Raw genomic sequence first — 25,617 nt, 5'->3', positions numbered from 1 at the left:
TTAAAATAAAGAATTCAACATTTTTTGGGGTCCACAATTGAACCCATAAAAAAATATGACTGAAAATTTTCTCCCAAACAAGAAAACAATGTAGACAATGTATACAGTAGCTGTCTTGTTTTAGCTATAGTTACTAAGAGCTGATGGCACCAACACCGACAAGACAAAGCAAAGCAAAGCAGCTTGGCACAGGTAACGCCATGAGAAGAGACTGCAAATGGGATGTTAAAAGGCCTAACCCATCCATAAAGCGATAACGAAAATCACAGACACGGCTATAAGTGAGGTACATGGAGGAGCCCAAGCCCAAGGCAAACCTGAGGTCACAACAGAGAGGAGACAGGGCAGAATACCATGACGGTCCTAAAAGGCTGTTTGAAAGAATTTGTTTGAAAGAATAAGAACTGGCCATTATGGTGGTGCCTCCAACTAGCCTAAAGCCCAGACTGATGAACAGGGAAAATAACATTCCCCTCACACATAGAGGGCTTGGACTTGTAGGAAAATCACTGGGAAAGCTGTCACCAGAAAAGGGGTTTGGTAAAGGAGCCAAAAAGTTCTCTGCATACTTTGGCCTCATTTATCTCTGTCAATGGGAATGGAGTTCAGCTCATATGGTGGAGTTTGGAAGTCTCTCCAACTAGTGAGGGATCCGTTGGAAGCATGATCCAATGAAGAATGGGGTCTCGTGGTCTGGCAGATGATTGATTTGCGAATACAGAGTACACATAGAGACATACAGCAGGGAAAGTGAGAGGGGGGAAAGTCAGATTGATGAAGCTATGATTAAAAAGGGTCTCAGAAATTTGTTAATCAGGCTTCCTGATGGATAGTCTCCTTCTAAACCAGTAGTTCTTAACCGCAACTGTGTTGCGGTACAGTTGTGTGTCCAGATCAGTTCTAAAATGTGTTACCAATAATTTTTTACAACAATGAATAACCAAATTTCCTGAATGGTGTACTTTTTTTTTAAGTATATAATGTTGATTGTTCATTACCCATTTTAAGTGTTACTCTGGCTCATTTAAACTCCACTATGCTTTCTAGGTGGGAGAGAAATGCTACAGAACTATTGGTAGTGCATAAACCTTCAGACCATTTTCCTTTGACCATAGCCCAAAATTAGTGCTTATGCCGTGGGCAGGATGTGCATGTTGAATCTTGCTATTCTCATTGTAGGATTGTCTAAGTCAGTGTTAACAGTCATATTTGTTGCCATGAGAAAAATGGTTGAGAACTGCCACCGTTATAGCATCAATGCTCTGAGGCTGGTGGGTATGTGGGAGATAAAATACAAGATGAAGAAACCCACAGATACTAGGTGGTGAGCAGGGATACAGTGATTTTTGGTATTGGGAAGGTATACTGACAAGGTTTATGGCCACCAAATATTTCTACAGGCTGAGCAATACTGCAGCACAGTCAGAAGACAAGGGTCTGTATGCTCATGGTGAGGATGTACAGTTAACAAGACTACTTAAAGCTGTTCTTCAGCACTGGAAGCCTGTTTTGGGAATGTCCACATAAATTCTGAAGATGCTTCTGGATGTATGAATTATTGCTTGCTATGATGGTTCAAGTGGAATCAGGGTGACAGAGATACTTTCAGGGTGGATTATCTTGAAGATGGCAGATCAGACGTTCCTGATTTTTCAGATAAGGCATATATAAAGAATCTGTTAACTCAAATATTTTTATCTGACTGAATTTCTGAGTGTCGATGTGTTGTGTTCAATATTGACAACCACAACTACTGTGCCCGATCTTTTGATGCCTTTGTACCGATGATTAGTTCTACACTGGGTTACTGAGTTGGCTGCGAGGGTGTTGCCAAGAGGTTTGAGTGAAGGAGACTAGGAATCCAGGATTGAGTCAGAGAGCTCATTTGAGTACTAGATCCTAATTCCAAAACCCATGATCAGGTTTGAGTCTCTGCTCCTCTGACTGAGACACCCCAAGACAGGGTCAGCCAAGGGGTCCATTATTTCCTCCTAGGTTTAGTGTTCAGTAATGATAATCATGAGATCCTGAAGCAGGTTAGGACCCCGTATTATAAACAAAACACTTCTGTAGATTTATGGTGGAGTCACTGCATATCAGCTAGCTGTAAAAAATTGTATATTTTTAGTTTTTCAGATCATAAATATGCTGCACATCTACTATATTCAAATAGAGAAACACATAATAGAAAAAGTAAAATGCATCTATTTTTTCTATATTGAAAAAATAGAAATGGAATTTTTGGAAGACTAAATTATATTGTAAATTGAGAGATTTATATATTTTTAAAAATATTAAAATGAAGTTTTCAGGGAAGAGCAAAAACATTAGATATCACATTCCAAAAGAAAGGGTGAGACTATTGTGTGAAATTTTCAAAGAAATTGCCAAAAACCATTCACAGAACTCGTAAAATCCTTCATTCACAGTAAGGGCATGTAAGTGTTAGAGACTGGAGATTGCACACGGTGGTAGCAAATAGATCCTGAAATCCCAGGGGTTTAGACAAAGTAATTTTCTTGTTCACATGAAGTCCACTGAGAACTGAGTGACTCTCCAGGGTAACTCCCCTCCAAACACTCATTCAGGGATCCAGCTTGTTTCCATCTTGTGGCTTCACCATCTCAGCCTATGTCCCCCAACATCACCATGGCAAAAATACAGATAGCTTGGAAGATCTGCTTGGAAAATACAGATCTGCTCCTCCATACATTAGTCTGGAAGTGACTGCTTATAGCCTATTGGCAAGAGTTAGCATTGTTACATTGACTAACAAATAGGACTTAAATAATGGTAGCTCTTACAATTGCAGTTACTGGAAAAAAGCATTTTTGAATGGCGGGATATGAGTTCATCATGTATAATTACCATAATTAGAGTGTTACCCTAATGTAAGACATTTCTATAATTGCCATTTTTAACTATCATAAATAGTACATACAGAAAGACATAATATATCTTTATGTAAATCGTTGTCTTAATATCTGATTATTTCCTAGAAGTAGATTAGTGGGGTTAAAGGATATGGACATTTTAAAATTCTTGATACGTATTTCCAAACTCTTTGCTAGAAATGTCACGCTAATTTATCCTATCACCAGCAATGTAAAAAACATGCTTAACTTATCAAGCATGTTTATCATGCTTATCAACTTATCAACTTTACACAAGTAGTAATGCTACCTTAAAAAAATAAATAGGCAACATTGACTCTTGCACATTTGAATTTGGTGCATTTTGTACCTGTCCTATCAGTACATTCACTCACATAATTGCAGTGATCAGAGAACTGACTTGCCTCTTCCATTAAAATGTAAGCCTCTGAATTAAGGGGCCATAAATATCTTTTCCAGCCATGGGTTTCCAACACTTAGCCCAGTGTCTTGCACATAGTTGGAACATAATAAATGTTTGTTATAATATTACAGGTGAAAAGTCTATCTTTAGTGCTCTAACTTTGCTTTTTTATTATTTATCTTGTTTTTTTTTCGTGTTTATTATCCAGTTGGATTTCTTCTTTGAATTTTCTTCTTAATTCCTTTACCATTTTTGTATTGATGTGTATATGGTTTTTCTCAACAATTAGTACACATTATTGAAATAATAATGCTATTAGTTATCACGTTTGTTTCAAATATTTCCCAGATTTATCCTTTAATTAAATAAGGTTTTTAATAAACATTTTTTAAAAAAAGTATGTGTCAAATCTCTCAATACTTGTTTCTGATAGTGAGAATTCTATTCCCCTAGTCTCATGTTTCCATGAGGGGACGCCCCCTCTCTTTCCCCCTTCACTTCTCATCAGGGGAAGAAGTACGACATCATGTGAAATTCTGAATTCTCATCCTCTGTGGACTCAGTTCTCAAGGAGGTCTGACTACCAAGCTCCACACTGAAGCTCACAGGCACAGGCTTAGGACCTGCAGGAGAGTCTCAGCCTGACCAGTCTCCCGGTAATTAGGTGGTTACGATGAATTCTGAGGATAATAGAGTCTGGCTTGAAGAGATATAAGCTTTGTTCCCCTGATAAGTCTTAACAATTATGATCTGATTCCTATGTTTCTTCTGAATCAGTTCTGAACTTGGAGTAGGGAGAGAATATAATGATCCTTTAGTAAACTCTATCATTTTCACTTGTGCTTTGTACAACTGTTTTTATGTTTGAAGGTCTTTCCCAACTAAGACTGAATAAATATTTGCATATATTTTCCACTTGGATTTTTATAGTTTATTTTTAAATGTTTCTCATAAAATTTAATTTTACAGTAAGATACAGAAGTAATTAGCATTACTACAGAATGGTAAATATAGAAAATCATAAAGGGAAAAATTAAATCCATACTTAATTTTTATACTGTGTATCCTCTAATTCCAAAATTTTTGACATGTATGTTGTTTTGTAGGCTTAACCATGTTTAATCAGTTTCAGTGTTTACTGTCAGTTCTTTTACATTAGAACTTCCTTCTTGAATTTTTATTTTTTATTATTTTTAATTTTCTTTATTTATTTTTATCTTAGGGGGAGAGAGAGAGAGTGAGTGTGAGCAGGAGAGGGGCAGAGAAAAAGAAAGAGACAGAGACAGAGGGAGAATCACCAAGCAGGCACTACGCTCCACGCAGAACCTGACCAGGGGCTTGATCCCACAACCCTGGGATCAAGACCTGAGATGAAATCAAGAGTCAGATGCTCAACTGACTGAGCCATTCAGGCACCCCTGAATTTTTATTTATTTATTTTTGATTTATCTCTTGTTGAATTGGAGAACACAATACACATGGAAAATACCTTTACAGTGTACTTTCTGAATGTCTTCCTGTTGCTTCACATGGGAGCCAGAACTGAACTCTGTAGCATACTCTCAGTAGTTTTCAACTTGGCAGCATTCTGCTCTTTCCCCTCCCCTCAAGCCCTGTCGACTTTACTTCTTTTTATTTTGCGGCAATTACTGTGGCAAGGGAGAAAACTGAGTCCTAATTTTTGTTACAATGCAGGCAATGTGCGTTTTCTCTTTGAGTTTGTTTGGAGGTTCTAACAGGGGAGTGCAGCTACTTGTACACCCTTGACCCAAGAATGATCCTCCTCTATCCGGGAGGGTCATCCTCTTTTATCAAGGGCGCAGCTTCAGGAGGGACTCACGTGGAGTGGTGAGGGAGGAAGGGAACACCCGCCTAGCCACCCACATCAGCCGAATCAACCCTGGCGATCAATGGGGTGACAGATGTTGCAGCCAGATCGCCCTCACTTCCATGTGTTTTCTCTTTGAATGCAAGTCTGTCTTTATTTAAGTCCTTCGAAAAATTACCCAGAATTTGTCTAAGCTATGGATCTTTCTTAATAATTTTTGACTGGAGCACAAATGACGAATTCAGTCTGCACATTCTGAGGGGGTTCTTTTAGGGTCTAGAATTTTCTTAAAATGTCTTTGGTTATGCCTTATATTGCAATTACCTAATATTCTTTCTCAGGAACTTCCATATTTATTTCTCATTGTTTTCATCTTAGTCTTTCTTTTGCAAGAGTGTTTCAAGTTTGCCCTCAATTTCACTGATTCAACTTCCTATTGGGTCAATTCTACTCTACCTTTTCCACACTGTACGTTAATTCTACTGACACATCTTAATGAAAGCATTGATTATTTCATAATCTGGGGCTCATTCTCAACTCATTTGGCTCTATCCTTAAGCTTTTCTGTCCTCCACATGTATCTTTCTGAAGATACCAAGAATTTCCCTAAAATGATCACTTTTACTGGTTTGTTCTTTACCAGAGTCTTCAGATAAATGCTTTGTTTTCCTTGAATTTCCTACATACCTTATTTAGGAGCAGTCTACTTAATCTTGGTTCTTAAAAGTAAGCAGAGTGGACAGTCTGCCTTTGCCTCTCTGCTCCCTGGCCTCTCAGTGCTGGTAGAATCCCCCTACTTCTACCTATAGTCAGAGGGCAGTTGGTAGGAACAACACTTCATTTAATTTCACTGTCTAACAGGCATTCTCCTAGGACTGAGATTTCTTCTACCCTTACTTTAACTCACTGGTTCTCTTCTAATTTGGACAGTTCTTAAAAACATCTAGTCTTTGGGGTTGGAGCTTCTTTTGAAGCTTATCATCTTGCTCATGGCCCTGTCTTTGTCCTAGTTCTTCTCAAAGGACGGGACTTCTATATCTAATAACCTGACCCAAGTCTCTTTATGTTAATAACACTCTTTAGGCAGAACTTAAAGATTTAAGGGGATAAGGGTTTATTTGTCCAGGACTGACTTTTGGAGGCTAGTTTTCTAGAAAAGAAAATGGACTTTAGCAAATTCCAAGGAAACCATTCAGGTTCAGTGCTTTTAAGGTAATCAGTTCTGATCTACTGGAAAGGCAGTACCTCTCTCCTGACAGGGGAGAGATTGGTGCTTCCCAACTATAAATGCCTGTATGGCAAATCTTGCTATTTTTATGCCATATCCTATGGCTGCAGTCATAAGGCAGAGACCTCAGGCCCCTCCCCTTTCTCTTCTTCCCCTCTGCTGATCATGCATGGGAGGGGCTATGCTAGGTCAAATCACGAATGCTGAGATGCTGGGTAAGACCTGTATTAAGGCTCTGCCACATCATGTTGCTATTGTGTCTGTCCCCAGTCACACCAGGGGTGTGACCACACTTCTCTAAACATATAGCATCCAATGAAAGGGCAATGGGCACCAGCACACCTGCTACTGTTCCTGTGTCCGTGAGTTCTCTCAGAGCAAGGCTGTTCTAGCAGGCCTGCTGTGAGTGCTGCTGACCAATTATCTTGTTAGCATGGCAGTTGTCCCAGCAAACTGGGCATCTGTCCAGGCCCTTACCACGGCCTTCTGGAAGCAAGTCAGATGACTGGAAATAAATTGAAGACCAAGATTGGAGTGGGAAGAGTCTGCTAGTGGTGTTGTGGCCAGCCTTCAAGGAGGCCAGTGAGTGACTATTAGCAGAAACAAATTTTAAAAAATCCTAAGTAGTGGGAGGTCTATAGGGTTCAGACTCTCAGTTATAGGATTCCTTGTTTCCTTTTTTTGTGATATTGGAGGGAGTTGCCTTGGATGGGTCGGATGCTTCACTAAGAGGAAAGCTGAACTCTTGCCTCTCCTAAAATTCATGCAAAAAAAAAAAAAAATGAAAAGGGATGTCTTCTACTAAAAAGGAGAGAAAATTAGGGAACATCAGTAAGACAAGGATAAGTAGGCTTCTGAATTCCAACTCCTTTTCATGAGATCAAGACGATAAGGGGGACAGTCCCTTACAATGGCGGGCTTCTCCACTGATCTGTTGCTGGATCTACCTTCCATTACTGGATATATCAGGGGAGAGTGGAAGCCACTCCAATGTGTCTTCACAACACAACTCTGCTCCTGGTGCCTTCCGGCCCCTGGCAAACTGCAATCTGCACATGGAGCTGACTGTCGAAAGTTATTCTAGGGCCCGAACTGGGCAAGCTGATCGGGACAACTCCTTTCTTCAGAAGTTCCTCTGTCATTGGGAGAGCTTAGGATCAGTGCTGTAGAATCTGGTTAGCCATTACTCAATCCCTGTGCTAACATCACAGATGATGGCTTCCTGAACTGGAAGATGTACATTGCCAAGCTCTTCCTACACTGGTCTTCCCCTGCCTGTTTTTAGTGGCCATGATCAGCACTCTGGGGTTGTCACCCAACATCTGTATCTAATTATCCTTTTGGTCTTCCACAGCACAGTTTGGACTCAAAGCCCTTCTGGGTTGAAATGGAATGGGTTGCTGCCAGTAAGAGATGCTCTTTATAAGCCATGGACTGAACTGGAAGAGGAAGAACAGACAAATAGGTGGACAGAAATTAATGGTTAACTTGCCCAAGACTGGATCTTCAGGCTAGCCTTTCAGAAAGGAGTTTGGCCTCCTGCAAGCCTCCATAGAAACCAGTTAGCCTCAGTACTAAGTCCATTAATCTGGCCAAAAGCAAGGCTTGGACCCAGATCCTGAATCACTGCAAGTGGGGAAAGGGGAAAAAGTGTTGCTTCTTGCTCAGCTGTGAATGTTGATGTGGTCATTTCTGCCCAAGTTTGCTATCCCTACCCCCAAACCCAATAAAACCACAACTGCAAGGCTTGGACCCCAGTATCCTAATCATGCCAAGTAAAGAGGTTGGTGCTGGACCCAACCAGTAATGCTGATCTGGCAGAAGAGGACTGAGGTTACAGCTCTGCCATGTCATCATGCCATTGTTGTCCTAGACCCAGATCATCCCAGGGGAGGAGCCAGTGTTTCCTTAATCATGTCTCTTAAAAAACCCTCTCTCCCAGCATCTGACAGATGGCCTTGCTAGACCTCTGTGTGCTGCTCTAGAAGGTATGGACATATCTCCTACTGACATAGTATCTGAGAGTTTTCTCCAATCCTCCACAGATGTGGTGTGAATGCGGCTGGTCCATTTTTCCTTACAAATATGTCACAGTTCTGAAAGAAGATATAGCCACTGATTTGCTACAAGTATTTGTCAGTCCATGACTATTTATGCTTGACACCCCAGCTATAGTCTGAAGATACCTGACATGAAGAGTCACACTGCCAACCTTTTAGCCTATGGAAATCAGGCCACATTGTATACTAGGGCCTGATCTTTAACAGCAGTGGGAACAAGGACCTGTGCTCTACTCTGGCCAGGGGGCTCTGGGTGAAGCTCTGGTCACATATGTGCCAGTGGGCTGCACACTGGCCCTGACTGCACCCAGGTGCCCAGTCCCTGTGACTATGGCTTCTGCTCATGTTCATTTGCTCTATAGTTCCCTGAGGGTTCTGGAGCCATGCCCTGGACTACAGCCTGCTTCGTTGGGCCCTGACAACCTGCCCTTTCCCATCTGCCGGCTGGTATCCTGCTTTAACCTGAATGGGCACCCCTGGAATCAGGATGCTGCCACCTGCCCCTGAGCACAGCTGCTGCCTAGCTGTTGCTGTGGGGCCTCCATTCGCTTGTCTGGACCAATCAGCTCAGATTTGTGGATGCTATACCTCCATCACCTCAGGGGGAGCCCTACAGCCAGGTGAGTCCTCACTGCACTCTAGCCACACATTCTAAGTAGTCCTAGTTTACCCGGATTACAAAAGCTGCACAGATACTTTTCACCATTGCTAAGCAACACTCAAAGTCTGTCTCTAGAATTTTCAGCAACATCAACGCAGTTATTTTATCCATCAGGCAATAAAGGCATGGTTCTCAGGGCCTATGAACTGATCAAGGGCATAGAAAAATATTTTAGACCTGACACAAAAGTGATTGCAAACAAAAAACACAACCTAATTTAAAAATAATTTCATGGGCAAAATATTCTATTTGCTGTGGAATATGGGTGCATTTTATCATGCTATAGGGTGTGACACCTAAATATGAGCAAGCCAAGGACTGGCAAATGTAATCTCACAGCAGCTCAGCCCTCATATTTCCCAAACTCATCCTCATTTGCAGTCACTAAAATTATGTGGGCAACCACGGTGGCACGGTTGCTGAGTAAATGGGTAGATTCATGAATAAATAAGGGAAGCAATGCATAAATCCTCCAACAGAAATGCATTCAGATATTTTAAAAAATCAGGAGGGAAACTGGAAGTTGATGTTTAATGGGTATTGAGTTTCAGTTTTGCAAAGTTCTGAAGACAGATCACACAACAGTGTGAATATACTAAACACTGAGCTGCACACTTAGATGTTGAGATGGTAAATTTTGTTATGCATTTTTTCTGCAATAATTTTTTTTAAATCAAACTGAATTTTAAAAATCAGAATTAAAATTGATACAGAAATTCAGAATATACCTATGATAGCTATTTGAATCTCACTGGGCCACTCTTAATATTTTCACCAATGTAGCCCTGACTTCTTCAGCCTTATTATCATATATTATTTCTTATTTCTTTTGTGACTTTTTTGGGGACTAGAAGTGGACACTTTAATTGATCTGATTTGTTACCACAGATGACAGAAAATTAGGGCCCCAATTACAGAAACAAAACAAAACAAAAAACGATTTTTATTGTATTCATTTGTGGGGTGGGAGGTGGGGTTCCGGGTTTCCTATAGTAAAGAATTAAAAAGTGGTAACTTATCTTCTAATATATAATTTTCATAACTAGCACATCATGGAGGTAAAGCAACCAACCCTTTGTTTGCACAGAGCAGTGACTACAGGCTCTGAAGCTAGCTGACTAGTCAAAACTAGCTTCACTACCAGGGCGCCTGGGTGGCTCAGTCAGTTAAGGGCCGACTTCGGCTCAGGTCATGAGTTCACAGTCTGTGAGTTCGAGCCCCGCTTCGGGCTCTGTGCTGACAGCTCAGAGCCTGGAGCCTGTTTCAGATTCTGCGTCTCCCTCTCTCTGACCCTCCCCTGTTCATGCTCTGTCTCTCCCTGTCTCAAAAATAAATAAAACGTTAAAAAAAAAAAAAAAAACTAGCTTTACTACCAACCAGCTTAATCTCTTTGGGCCAGTTTTCTCATCCTCAAAGTGAAGATAATAATTTTTTGAAGTTTAAAAAAGTATCCACCACACCTATGAAATGAGAGTAATTTTTAAAAGCTTAAGAAATAATTTTACTTAAGCAAGAATTTATCCCATTTTTACAAACTGGAAGAACACTACTTTTAACAACAGGTTGCAGGCTTTAACAACTTCTCAAATTACAGTAATAACCAACCTTTCCTTACTCTGAATATACAGAAGCTTAAACCCAAACTCTGAATCCTGCTGTGTCCCTATTTTGCCTTTCCACTCTTAGCTGCCACCACTGCTCAGAAACACACTTTCCACTTTATTTATTTGCTTTAAAGTTTGTTTATTTATTTTGAGAGAGAGAGACAGAGACAGAGAGAGCGAGCTTCGGGGAGGGACAGAGACAGCAGGAGAGAGAGGGAGAATCTCAAGCAAGCATTGGGAGCCCGATGTGGGGCTCAAACCTACAAAATGTGAGATTATGACCTGAGCTAACATCAAGAGTCAGACGCTCAAGCCACTGAGACACCCAGGCGCCCCCACACTTTCCATTTTGAACAGGTTGCTCCTCCTACAAGTTTTTCTAACTATGCTTTAGTAGCTCCCTCTTACAGAATATATTCCTGTTTTCTTACCTGCCTGAATTCCACTCCATCTTCCAAGTACCGCACCAGTCCCTACTGATCCCATTATGCCTTCCTTGAATCTAGTCTGTATGATCTCTCATTTCTCTGAGTTTTTCTGGTAAACCTGGTATTTATTCCTCAAGATGGCTCCCGACCATATGCCACGTCCTAGCACCTACCATGTTATAAATTACGTGTCATTTCCTGAAGCACAAAAACTTTTTTTTTTTAAATCTTTCTCCAAGTCCTATACAGTCCTAGCTACAAAATAATAAATATTTTCTAATTTAACTGTTTGGCCAAAGTCAAAATCTTTGTGGAAAATTAGACAGTTTTTTGGGAAAAGAAATAGGATTATTCATATCTTTTCATATATTTTCTTTGCATATTATCTACCCACCATTCCTTCCATAATTTTAATTCTTTTTTAAATTTTTTTTTTTTCAAAGTTTTTATTTTTATTTTTGGGACAGAGAGAGACAGAGCATGAACGGGGGAGGGGCAGAGAGAGAGGGAGACACAGAATCGGAAACAGGCTCCAGGCTCTGAGCCATCAGCCCAGAGCCCGACGCGGGGCTCGAACTCACGGACCGCGAGATCGTGACCTGGCTGAAGTCGGACGCTTAACCGACTGCGCCACCCAGGCGCCCCAATTTTAATTCTTAAATTTCTATTTGCATCCTTTAGTAAGCCATCATACAAAATAGGCTTAGATGATTTTTGTTGTTGTTGTTTCAGTCTTGTCTTAAGATAACATCATTAAGCATGAAGTTACTTTTAAAGGACTTTTCCTTCAGAAGTTGTTATAAATCACAATGGGGCAATATCTAAATTATAGAGGTATTTTTTTGGTCCCCTTTGTAAGGGACGTGTGGCATTAGGAAAATCACGAAGCATGCGTTCCTTTATTCCCATTTTCATACAGGGGAAATCAAGTTAAAATGAATAGAGGACTTAAGAATGGTAAGAAATTCAAAACCATACAGCAAGTGGCACTGACGGATATATGTGGATGGAGACGGGAGGATGATTTTTCTCTGTGCTGCTGCTGCTGGGAACTCTAGCCTGAGCGCTTGGGTAGAGTATGACTGCAAGGAATACTTAAGGTGAATCCATAAGTCACACACCTTTGCTTTTTAATCTCAATAACTTACACGCTTATACTAACGCCTCAGGTCTTTTTCTCAATCCCCACGTGCTTTCTGGTTGCCTGGACTCTGAATCCTCCAAAGCACCCAGGACAGCCTGACAAATGACCACTCACCCTCTTCCTCGAAGAGAAGTCCCATGTGCGCATGCGCCTCGGCTTCTTTCTTCCCACCGTCAATTTTGATCCGTTGAGCAATCTTAAAACATCGTTCATAGAAGTGGTTCCTTACCCATTTGTCTTCAGAATTACTGAAGTAACAGGCCAGTGCATACAAGTTGTTATAGACATCTTCAAAGTATTCTTCAAACAAAAACATAAACTGCATTAGAAAAATGTCTCACGGCTTGCCCCTTCAAATGTTAAACCAACTTAGTGACATTTATTTTTTATTTTTCCTTAAAAGCATGATTAGCTATTTTAAAAATGGAAATGCAAACTTAAGTTCATGTATTTTAACCACTAAAATAGTTACATCGAAGATGTGCACTCCAAAAATACAACAAAAACCTTTTTGAAAACTTAGAAGATGTTAGAAAGGGGCACCTGCGTAGCCCAGGAAGTTAAGCATCCAACCTCAGCGGCCCCGTCATGATCTCACTGTTGGTGAGTTCCAGCCCCACATCCTTAACTCAGGCCCTGCCTGGGTGAGCTCAGCGCTGAAAGTGTGGAGCCTGCGTGGGATTCTCTTTCTCTCCCTCTCTCTCTGCTCCTCACTCACTCACGCCCTCTCTCTCTTCAAAATAAAAAAATAGGGGTGCCTGGGTGGCTCCACCGGTCAGGTGTGGGATTTCGGCTCAGATCATGATCTCCCGGTCTGTGGGGTTGAGGCTGCTGTCCGCTCTGTGCTGACAGCTCAGAGCCTGGAGCCTGCTTTGGTTTCTGTGTCTCCCTCTCCCTCTGCGCCCCGCCACCACCCCCCCCCCCGCCCCCGCACTCTGTCTCTCTCTCTCTCCAAAATAAACATTAAAAAATAATAAAAAAACTAAAAGAATATATTAGAAATTGAAATACCCTTTTGGTTGAAAACAGCACAGAGCCTGCTTGGGATTTTCTCTCCCTCTCTCTGCCCTCCCTTGCGTGCTCTATTGCTCTCTCTCTCTCAAAATAAATAAATAAATTAAAAAACAAAAACAAAAACAAAAACAAATACTCTCATCGCAGAACTGACTTCGCTTATGTTTTGTCTTTGCATTGTGAACCTTCTACCTAATGTGAACAAAGCACTAAAGTCTGTTTTATAATATTTTATTTATTTATTTAACATTTATTTATTTTTGAGAGACAGAGCAAGACAGAGCACAAGTGGGGGAGGGGCGGGGGGTACACAGACTCCAAATCAGGCTCCAGGCTCCGAGCTGTCAGCACAGACCCCGACCAGGGTCTGGAACTCACCGACCGCGAGATCATGACCTGGGCGGAAGTCAGCCGCTTAACCAACCGACCGAGCCACCCAGGGGGCACCTATAATATTTTATATTCTTTGTCATCTTTAGTGATTAGAGAGCTATTTTATAAAGTCTATAAAGCGTTCCATATCTTCCATTTTTAAAAAGTTCTATAAAGAGCTTTCATGAAAAAAAAATGATCCCAAAATAATTTGTTTTTCAGTAATCACACCTCAATAGAAAAACATTTCCAAAATTTCATACTTTTTTCTTTTTTCTTTTTAGAATGAGTTATATAAGCTATCAAGATTCCATATTTAAAGACACTTGTCAGGGGCCTCTGGGTGGCTCAGTCATTTTACGTGGCCAGCTTTAGCTCAGGTCTGATCTTGAGGTTGGTAAGTTCCAGTGTGCATCAGGCTCTGTGTTGACAGCTCAGAGTCTGGATCCTGCTTCTGATTCTGTGTCTCCCTCTCTCTCTCTGCCCCTCCCCTACTCATACTCTGTGTGTGTGTCTCTCTCAAAAATAAACATTTAAAAAATTAAAAAAAAATAAAGACCACTATCAGTTAAACTATTTTTTTTATTAAAAAATGCAAAATTTTTCATAGTATTAAGTATAAAGGGATATATTTAAGTTTTGAATCTTTGGACAATCCAAATATATGGGCTGTACCCTTTACATTCTAAGCAGCCTTATCTCCTTGCTTGTAGACTGCTTATTTGAATTGTCAGTAGACATTTATAAGATGAAAAACATTTTTACTGTTGGTTTATTATTTAGACAAGTATTCACTGTGCTATCTAAAAAGGAGATTCCATGATGAAATAAATGTGGAAAATACAGTTGCTAATTTCCCTCTTTTAGTGAACCACACGGTATACATCAGCATATTAAAGGCTCTGGTAAGTCCTGCAATAAACAGCCTCCTTAATGTCAACGTTAATTCATCTGGTGTTTCTCAAACTTATTTCATCAGATAATTATTTTTGTTTTGCTTTACATAAAACCTGTAAACATCCTGTGGGACTCTGCTTGTATAGAACATATTTGGGTATCTTAAATAAATGTTATTAGAAAAAAATAACTGCTTAACCCTTAACAATAATTTAAAGTCAAGTGTAAATAATGTTTGAATTATCTATTGATTCAGTTGCCCATTACCATTATTGCCATCTCTTCTCCAGCCCCATGGGGCACAAGGCCCTAATCATAACATTATAGATGGTACAGAGATGATTTACAATAATGGGTAATATAAGAAATGTTATTAGGGACAAAAAATAAAAGCACTTTAACAAATGGAAAATAATCCAAAAAGAAATGACTAGCTTACTTTAAACACTTTTTGCTATAAACCAGCAAGTGGTGTTTTGCAGAATAATTTAAATAACTCTAGGTTCCTGTTCTGTAAGTCTCAAGAGACAGAACTGGCCCAAGATGACAATTGTTAGTGCTATAGCTTTGATTAAATGAACTTCATTGTGGTCCTAGAGTGATAGTCTTTCCAATGAGAAGCAATGAGAATGCTCAGAGATAATGCTACTTCAGGATAATTGTTTCAGATTCCATATATGTCTTATGACCATATAAGATGGAATCCTGAGACACCACTAACAAATTTTTACATTCTAGATTAAGTGTGTGTGTATGTTTGCATGTGTGCATGTTTTAAGATTTAAGATTAATTCAAATTAATAAGAGTGAATGAGTATATCCCCTTTCCCATTTTCTGGGATGTTCTTAACTTGTATCACAATTTTTCCTCGATAAAGCTTATGTAGTAAATGTGAAAATAATTAACACAATTTTTTAAAAGTATACAAATATTCACAAGTTCTTCAACTGAGGTATTTCCAACAATATTCTTTGCTATAATCTTAATTTTCTATATTTCAACCAGGCAAAAGCCACTGCATTTTTGAACAAGATAACCTGAGCAAGAGGTAATTTTATTTCTTTAACAAATACAGCTTAGTTGCTATGAATATATGATAAAACCAACCAGTAAAGAAAATATTTCTTTTCTTTATTAATATCATGTGTATAAGGTATTGATTACTATAAAGTTTGGACTTTGTTAATTTTTGGGATTGGAGAAATTTGTTTTTTTTAGGTTTATTTATTTACTTTGAGGGGGTGGGGACAGATAGAGGGAAAGAGAGAGAATCCCAAGCATGCTCCATACTGTCAGTGCAGAGTTGGCTCTGGGGCTTTAACCCACGAAAGGTGAGATCCTGACCTGAGCCAAAATCAAGAGCCAGACGCTCCACTAACTGAGCCACCCAGGCACCCCAAGAAACAGTTTTCTTTAAATGTTTACTTTTATTTAATAAAAAATTGTAAATTAATGTTTTCTACATTAAAATAGACTACTTAGCAATTTAGTTTCTTTATAATTACAAAATGCTTTATGACAAGTTTCTCATAATTATGACACTTTTTTATAACAAGTGATGTATGGGGCTCATATTTATGCTAACTCAGATGAAAGCCTCTATTTAAAACACTTAGCGAATGTGATGAATTCAACTTGAAAAAACGACTAGTGGGAAATTTTTATCTTGCTCAATTCTATTTTCAGTGCAAATATACTTCAGAATTTGGAGCTGAAACGAGAATGTAAGTTTTTTACAAAGCATTTTTTATTTATAATAGTTAATTTCTTGAGAAATTAGATGTCATATTTTAAAATTCACCAGAGGATTCTATTTTTAAAGTGAATCCTGTGGGGCATCTGAGTGGCTCAGTCAGTTAAATATCTGGCTCTTGATTTTGGCTCAGGTCATGATCTCATGGTTTGTAGGTTCCAGCCCTGCAAAGGGCTTTGCACTGACAATGCAGAGCCTGCTTAAGATTCTCTCTCTCTCTCTGCTCCTCCCCTGCTTGCACTCACTCTCAAACAAACTTAAAAAAAAATTAAAAAGTTAATCCTGCAGCTAAGCATTTTTCAGAATACAAATATCTGCCTCCTGTACTCACACACACATACAAACACACACGCACATTCATGCGCACACACACACACACATTCACTTGTTACAATTTTCGTGTATCTCATATTTGTAAGTCAGGTCACACAACCTGATAGGAAACATGTATTAACTGCACTGTAGAGGCTGAAAGACTTCTGCTATCCCTCTAATACTGTTACCATGCCCCCATTAATTTTCCCCACTGTCATTGGTACAGTTGTGGAAAGTTGTGTAATACTCGACTTTCTTTAAAGAATTTTTTCAATGTTTATTTTTGACAGAGAGAGAGAGAGAGACAGAGATAGAGACAGAGACAGAGCAGGAGCTGGGGAGGGGCAGAGAAACAGGGAAACACAGAATCCAAAGCAGGCTCCAGGCTCTGAGCTGTTAGCACAGAGCCCAATGCAGGACTCAAATTCATGAACTTTGAGATTATGACCTGAGCTGAAGACAGATGCTTAACTGACTGAGCCACCCAGGTGTCCCCCTAATACTGTATTTTCTCATAGAAAGGCCTGAAGTAAAATATAGGCATTGTTGGGGCCTGAGCTTCTCTCTTTCAGTCCTATGATATTTTCACACAAGAAGTTGAAGAAAAAAATAATTTAGATCACCAAATTTATATGCTGACTTCTAGGATCTAGGATTTCCTTTCTTTGATTATATAAAATGACCAATTCCTAATATGTAACTAGGGAAGGCTCATGACAACAATATGAGTATAATTACAGTGGAGATCAAAATATTTTATTCACTAGATGAAACATTGACTTTTGGGAAAATTTTCAGATACAAGAAAAGGAATTTACTACAAATGATGTGATGGAAAATATAAAATTAACAATTTTATTTATAATTGTGAATTGCAGGCTTTTCATATCTTCCCACTATTCACTAATAAAAATTCTCCGATTGAAATCTGTAGGACTTGTTGGTAAGATCTTCAAATTCTATTATATAAATAATAGAAAATGAATATAAATTTTCAAGTTATAATACTCTTTGAAAGAATGAAACTCTTAGTAAAAGTCTCTATTCAGATTATATATTTTAAAAACCATGGAAAGATTTGTAATTCATGATACAAAAGATTTTAATACATTGGAACATTGTGGCGGTGTTTTTAGGTGCGATGCATGCATTGTCTTTCCTGCTTGAAATGACATCAGCAGGATGCCCCTGTGTCTGGGCAGCTTGTGATTCTGCGTTCCCCTATCATGTATTCCATAAAGATGCTCAGATGTCTAGAATGCACTGTGCTAAGGTGTCTTAATGGTTTCAATTCAGACATGAAACACTCTGCAATCCTCCCTCGGGCTCACTGCTCCAGCTCCCGCAGCACTGCTGCCCACAGTCCCTCCACTCACCTTTCCGTTCAGCCGCCTCAGCCCTGGTCAGGTGGTGGTAGAAGTGACCCAGCTTATCAGGCTGCTCCTCCAGGGGTCTCTGCAACCAGAAAAGGGACTTAACTCTTGCAGCCTCCTGCAGGGCATCCCACTTCTCCATCAGGGCGAAGAGCTCGGTAAAGGACTTGTGATAACCGTCTCGCAGCATGTCCACACAAATGTTCTTCTTGTACGAGTTCCGGTAACTGGGAAGAAGAAACCCAACACTCAGAACATGATTTTAATCCTTTAAATCCATGCAGTGTTTTTCTTCTCTAAAGATTAAAGGTTGAAATGTGCCGCCTTTTTTTTTCCCCTCAGTGAAAGCTGAAAACTATCTTTGCCTCACATGCTTATAATTGAACAACTTCAGTTTAATGAAAGATGCCAGGAGCTACCCAAATGTAGTGATTTTAATAAAATTACCTTATAAATATAGCAGTTCCAGAGCTGAGCTCTGTTTGATAGGGACAAATAAACTAGTTGACTGATGTCAGTCCATTCTGGCTGCTAGAACAAAATACTAGTGACTGAGTAGCTTATAAACAACAGAAATATATTGCTCACAGTTCTAGAGGCTGGAATTTCAAGATCAAGTCACCAGCATGGTCGCCTCCTGGTGAGGGCCCTCTTCCTTGTTCATGGTTGGTGCCTTCTCACTGTGTCCTTACATAGTGGAAGGGTTAGGGATCTCTCTGGAGACTTTTTCTTTCTTTTTTTTTTTTTTAATAAGGCACTAATCCCATTCATGAGGGCAGAGCCTTCATGACCTAAGTACCTCCCAAAGACCTCAATTACTAACACCATCACCTTTGGGAGTTAGGATTTCAACATATGAATTTGGGGGAACACATGCAGACTGTAGCAATTGCAAGATCCAAAAGTACTTGATATACTAGCCTCCCAGTAAAACAAAACAAAAAATTCAACATGCCAAGCAAAAATTAAATATGCCATTTAATGTCAAAAAGGCACTCTATATTATGTGGCTTCATTGTAAGTTATGGAAGTTCCTTCATTCGTTCATTCACTCATGCTTGGATGTTTGGTTAGAAAATGTTTATTAAAATCTATTAATAAATACATTTAAAAATATTTTCAGTGAGGATTAAGTTAATGATTTTTTAGATTAATAATTCACTTCTAATTTAGTGATAAATCATATACAAGGAGATAAAGTGACAAATGAATACTCAATTTATTTAACAGATAGCTATTAAATTTTCTAGGTAGAAGGCACTGTTCTAGACCAAGTGGGTTCAGTCTCCTTGTGAAGTTTGTATTCTAGTGGGAGAACACAACCAACAAGTAAATAGGAAATGATAAATCATTTCAGATGATGAAAAGTGTGATACAGGAAATAAACAGAGTTATGGGACAACAGCTGTGTGGCAGCTTTTATTCCACTTAATGAGCAATCAGAGGACAAATCATATAGCTACTAATTATATTACATTACATTTTTTAAAAATTAGGAGCCAGTTAAATATTTAGAACAACTGACACAATGTGATACTACTAGTAATAAAAATTTCAGGGTGGAGTGGAGACAGCCTCGAATTAGTCAGATTACTGAAGGTTGGGCCCAGTTCTACCGCTCCGTGTACCTCATTTCATCTCGTTTGTAAAATGTGTGTATCAATCTATGCCGTACCTATATCACAGGATTCTTCTAAGAACAAAATTAAATTATGTAGGGGTGCCTGTGTGGCTCAGCTGCTTGAGCGTCTGACTTCGGCTCAGGTCATGATCTCGAGGTTTGTGAGTTCAAGCCCCGTGTCAGGCTCTGTGCTGACAGCTCAGAGCCTGGAGCCTGCTACAGATTCTGTGTCTCCCTCTCTCTCTGCCTCTCCCCCACTTGTAAAAAAAAAGATTATGTATGTGAAGATGCTCAGATACATGTAAAGTCCTGCACTACTGGTTCTCAACTCCTGGATATGCAGTAGATTCATCTAAAGAATTAAAAAACAAAAGCAAAAAGAAAAAAACAGCCCATATGCCATCCACCAAGAATTTCTTACTCAGTATAAGTAAGGTATAAGCTTAGGTATAAAGAAAGGTGAAGAGAGGAGTGGTGAGAGAGTAGCTTTTAAAGAAAAGACAGGACCTCAAAGCCATGGTAAGAAGTGTGGACTCCAATCGAAGAGTGAGTTAGAGCCATTGAAGGGTCCCAGTTAGGGAAATGACTACATAAGATTACAGTTTAGAAAAATCACCCGGAAGGAGTGTTCCAGCTGAGCTGTTATCCTCCCCGCTCTGGCATCCAGATAGATATACAGCACCTGTTTAATAGGACTCATCCATAAAGAAAATAAGGAAGCCACATTCCTAGGCCACAAGGTCAAAGGCCCCCATGTTGTAGGAGACCAAAAACGTATGACATAGGGAAGAGAAAAGAAGTAACAGATTTTTGTTTGTTTCTGCCCTCTTGTCAAGACAAAGGAAGATAGTATGAAGGAGGAGCAGTGAAATGCTGCAAAGGCCATGTCCTCTCTCTCCCCTCCTTCTACCTGCCCCACACAAGGTATACCAAAAGTCACTGTATTGGATTTCTCAGAACCAGCCACTATAATTTCCCACAGCTCCTGAATGGTATGGGTGAAATGCCATAGTCATCTAGTGGGCTCCATGTATGACACAACAGTTAATGGAAATAGAGGGCTGGTATATCTGTCACAATGTCACTGGCCACAATGAGGGAAGGTGTGCTAAAATGTTCTTGTATGGCCGCCCACTGGGGGCTGAAGGAGGACACAGCTATAACGCTGAGAATAAGAAGCCTTAGGGAGCTATCAAAGGAGTCAGGTCAGCATATTTCCAAATCTGACAGAAAAGGATGGATTGAATGCGTGAGAGATGGACACGTGTATACAACCCCATAGGTTTGGAATGCATTCAACTACAAGCAAGAGAACTTGTTTCATAGTACCTTTAAAACTAGAGATCTCCATTTCTCTCAGCAAAAGATGCCTAAAAGTAGGCATCTGATGGCCTTGGTTCAGTGGCCTGGCAAGGTCAATGCACCTGGAATTATCTTATTCTTTCCCTCATGCTTGTCCCCTGCTGGTCACTGGATGGTTGTTATAGCTTCAGATATTGTGTCCATCTTCAAGGCAAAAAGAATGGGGAGATGGGTGGCACCAGATATGTCTTTCCCTATTACTGGGAACACCAAAAGCATTCCTGTAACTGCTAGTAAATTCTTACTTTGGTCCCATTCGCCATGGCCACCCCTTGCTGCAAGGAGACTGGAAAAACTAAAATTCTGCCTGTTCTTAGACACATTGCTCTCCCAAGCAAAACTGTAGTTTTGTTGGCAAAGAAGAATGAAGAAACAGATACTAGAGAAGGATATTCAGTGTCTATAGTAAGGTCTTAGATTAAGATCTGAAAGTAAATACTGACAAACCCCCAGCCCTGGAGTTGCCAGATGAAACTGGGCAGGATGCCCAGTTAAATTTGAATATCAGATAAACAATGAATATTTTTTTAGTATTAGTATGTTCCAAACATTGCATAGGACATATTTATACTAATTTTTTTGAAACTCAAATTGAAGTATATATCCTATATTATTATTTGCTAAATCTGGCAACTCTCCTCCTCTCTACCCTGCTCCAGCACTGTGTTGTTTCTATATGAGAAAACAGGGTGAGGGGACAAGGTGTCAGAATCTTGAATAACCTGAGAAATCACTGAATTGGACTCACATTACCTGAGAAGAACAAGACTGGATTTTTACACTAGGGAAGATCAAGGCTCGCAGCCAGGAATTAAAATTGTTATAAAAAAAATTAAGCTTTCAATTTAGCATCTTCGAGCTTGTGACTCTGAAATTTGCACCTGATCCAAGAGAATGGCCAGGAGGAGGGTAGAACTGGGAGCAGGGCAAAGATATGGAAGAATCTGGTGGTCTTGGAAAGGAGAGGTCACAGGGGCTGGACCAAAGGAAAGGCAGGGGGAATGGATAGAAGTAGGTGGGTTCAACACATATTTAGGAGATAAAAATATCAATTCCTTGGTGACTGAGGGGGTGTTGGGGGAGGAGGAAAAGGAAGACCTAGGAGGACACCAGGTTTTGAGGCTGGGCAATAGGTAATTGGTTATTTGCTAGAGAAGAGAACACAAAAGGATGAACAGGTTTGGGGGAAGATAATGAGATTGGATTCAGATAACTTAAGTGAGAAGAAGGCTGAAAGGATATCCAAGTAGTACCTCCAAATGGAGACAGGTTGTGGGGGAATATAGGAGATCTGAGGACAAGATCTGAGGGGCTAAAAATCTAACCTTGCTTCAAACAAGCGCTGTCATCTTTGATGGTTATGCCTTGGAAGAGAAGAAAGTTGTAAATAAATAAAAAATAGAATATTGACTTTAAACAATAAAAATAAACACAAGCCAGGAGGCTATCCACATTCTAATCTCAGCTGGGACAAAAATGCAGAAAATCACCCTGCAGGACTTGTTTCCTTCACCTGGAAGGTGAGGGTGTTTTGGTTGGCTTTGGTCACCCAACACCTAGCTCCATTTCCACAGGTAGCAGTACTCCAAACACTTTTGAAGATGACCATTCTCACACTGTGTGTCATCTTGGTGGGACTTGATTGTAAAGACTCTCTAACCAAGGGGTGGATCAGTGACCCAAACTAAGCAAACCAGTTCCTCTCCCATAATTCTGAATCTTGGGGCAAGAAAAACACAAACGGTTAGAAGGTTTCTGGAGCTCAGTCAACTTGATATCCTGACAAGAGTCTCAAGTAGTTCTCGCTACCAAGATCCTATCAAGGGTCTCAGGTCTTGTCCTTTTCATATGAGCTGGGCTCTCCCTAAATTCAGCTTGTTACCTAATATCCTTCCCAATAAAATTGTTTCTACTTTATTTAGTCAGAATCAGTTTCTGTTGCCTGTGGTACTTTTTTTCTAATGTTTGTTTATTTTTGAGAAGGAGAGACAGAGCACGAGCAGGGGAAGGGCAAAGAGAGAGGGAGACACAGAATCTGAAGCAGGCTCCAGGCTCTGAGCTGTCAGCACAGAGCTCAATGTGGGGCTTGAACCCATGAACGGTGAGATCATGACCTGAGCCAAAGTCAGACACTCAACTGACTGAGACACCCAGGTGCCCCTCTGGTAACTTTTTTTAAAAGACCATTCTTTGCAAGAGAGATTTCAAATAGAGATGTATTTTAAAATGCATATATAACTATGCTGATTATCATTTCTATTTATATACAAATTCATGTGCGCATATACATGCATCTATACATGTAGGTCGTTGTTAAAGCTTCATTATTAATTTGAGAGCAAGAACGAGCAGTTAGTGATTTACTAAATTAGTTCCTATTTAAATCTTCATAGTTAATGCAAATTCTTTCTTTTTTTTAAATTTATTTATTTTTGAGAGAGAGAGAGAGAGAGAGTGCACGCAAGGGGCAGAGGGACAGGGAGACAGAGAATCCCAAGCAGGCTCCCTGCTATCAGCGTGAAGCCCGATGCAGGGCTCAAACTCAGGAACCATGAGAGTTGGATGCTTAACTGAATGAGCCACCCAGGTGCCTTGCAAATTATTTCTTTTAACCAAAATAATTTTCTTTTATTAAAATGAACTGACTACCTGAAAAAAAGTATGTCAATTTCACTATGATATTTGGACTTCTCAGGTTTCATATTTCATAACAGAATCATAGTTAAAGTTGACTTGCTTTATGGAAAGAAAATTTTTCTAAACACAAATAGAAATATAAACAATTCCAATTCATTATTTTGTTATTCATTTGGACACAATGTTATCAGTCTTTGGTTTCGTCTGCATATTAGAACAAATATTAGTCTAAATTAAAATATATTCTTTGCAAGAATCAGAAGAAGAAATATCTCTTTGACCTAAAAAGTCACTACGCTGGGGGGAAATTGAGAATTCTGGTAAAATTTATGTAGAGATTTGATATTATGGAGTTTGAGAAGAGTTTCCCTGACAGAGAATATGCCACTCACAGTAGCAGAAGTCGTTACTTTCACTGGACTCTATAAATCTCTACCCTGAGGAAGGTATCTACCACTGCAGACACCTAAGGTTGCACCGGACTGAGGGATGCAGCTGGAGAAGAATGAATTTAGGAACGGAATTAAGTGGCCATCCATTTAATATGGACTTATTACGATTTAAAGCCATTCTTCAAAAGAGATACTGTGCATTTTGAACGTACGTAAAAATTGCCCTAAAAGATCCTAAGATTAAAAAAAAATCTGTAAATTTACAGAAAGTAAAACTGAACACTTTGACAGAACTTCATAGCTGAATGTGTGGAGATGCTGAGAGATGGGGAGCTTTCTGTTAAACAGCCATGGAGATATTCTATCATTTTAAAATTCTGCTTTAAAACATTCTGAGCAGCTACTATTTTATAAACTACCTACAATATGTTAGACACTGTAGACACAATTTCTAACACACAGTAACTCTACAAAGTAATACTTCCATTTTCACAGATAAAGAAACTGTCTTCGGTGAGGATGTGATTTGCCATGTAAGTGACAAAGCCATACAAACTAATAAGGGGCAGAACTGGAATTCACATCCAGGTTTCTGAGTATGAATTCTATATTTTTGCACTTTACCATGCTCTCTCTTATTGCTTTAAATTTGTTGGGTTTTCTTCTCCTTTTCTTCCTCTACACATTGTTTTTTGTTTATTTGCATTGATTGTTTAGGAATTTGTCATTATTGGACAATTATAATGTAACCCTCAAATATGAAAGCCATTGCCTTTGTCCTTGTTAATCCATGTTTCTGCTGGACTAGGAAAAGAGATTAGTGTCATTATGTGACCCTCCCACAGAATCCCCTTCCTTAAAATGAGTAAGTAGACAGTAGCACCCATGCAAAGCAAATTAAATAGATATGATTGTCACTCAAGGATATATGAAGTCTAATAAAGAAAAACACTGAGAAGGACAAACATATAAAAGGATAAAAAGCACATACTTCTACAAATCTGAACAACATGAATAAATGGAATGAATATATATGACAACTTCTTTTATTTCTCTTAACCCATAGGTATTTATATTAGTTATCAGATGGGCTTTCAAAATCAAAACAATTATCAACTACTCAAATATATGACTAATATATTTAACATTTTTTTCATAGGACAAACTCAAATACTGTATCAAGGTGAAGCTTCATATTCTGTAAAATATTTCAAAACCAGTTTAATAAAAAAAATCATAATTTAAAACAAGATCATAAAAATTTTATTTAATCTGACAAAGATAAACCTAGAAGATGTGTAATATCTAATCAAAAGTCAGGATAATACTTTTATTCCATTAAGTTAATATTTATAAGTCACTAGTGGGTTATCTATGTGTCAGTTATAACAGTCTTACATTCGTATTGTAGGAATAAATGTTATTGGAATCACCTACGGGATAATTACACTGACTCTTAAATTAATACTTAAATAGCTTCAGTTAATATAATTTCCACGGAATAAAGTGAGTCACTATTCTTACCCATACTTTTCAGTGTAGGTAGACATTACATATAGTTTGAATGGAGAAAATATGTATTTTTTGACATACTCACACTGATAAAAACCATATAATTTGGGTGTGTTTT

General features: G+C 39.1%; 1 protein-coding gene across 7 annotated transcripts in view; it reads right to left on the bottom strand.

Annotated features, from left to right (window-relative positions):
* Positions 1-25,617, bottom strand: part of TTC29 (tetratricopeptide repeat domain 29) — a 411,408-nt gene that overhangs the window by 181,069 nt on the left and 204,722 nt on the right. For all 7 annotated transcript variants that reach the window (XM_045466298.1, XM_045466315.1, XM_045466278.1 and 4 more), the window contains 2 exons: positions 17,979-18,202; positions 12,365-12,550 (listed from right to left, as the gene is read on the bottom strand). In XM_045466298.1, the coding sequence (XP_045322254.1) occupies positions 12,365-12,550; positions 17,979-18,202 (410 nt within the window). The remainder of the gene's footprint in view (positions 1-12,364; positions 12,551-17,978; positions 18,203-25,617) is intronic.

Source organism: Leopardus geoffroyi, chromosome B1, assembly GCF_018350155.1.
Source record: "Leopardus geoffroyi isolate Oge1 chromosome B1, O.geoffroyi_Oge1_pat1.0, whole genome shotgun sequence".
Classification (NCBI taxonomy): domain Eukaryota; kingdom Metazoa; phylum Chordata; class Mammalia; order Carnivora; family Felidae; genus Leopardus; species Leopardus geoffroyi.
Note: the sequence above shows the minus strand (reverse complement) of the source record. Positions and strands in the feature narration are given on the sequence as shown.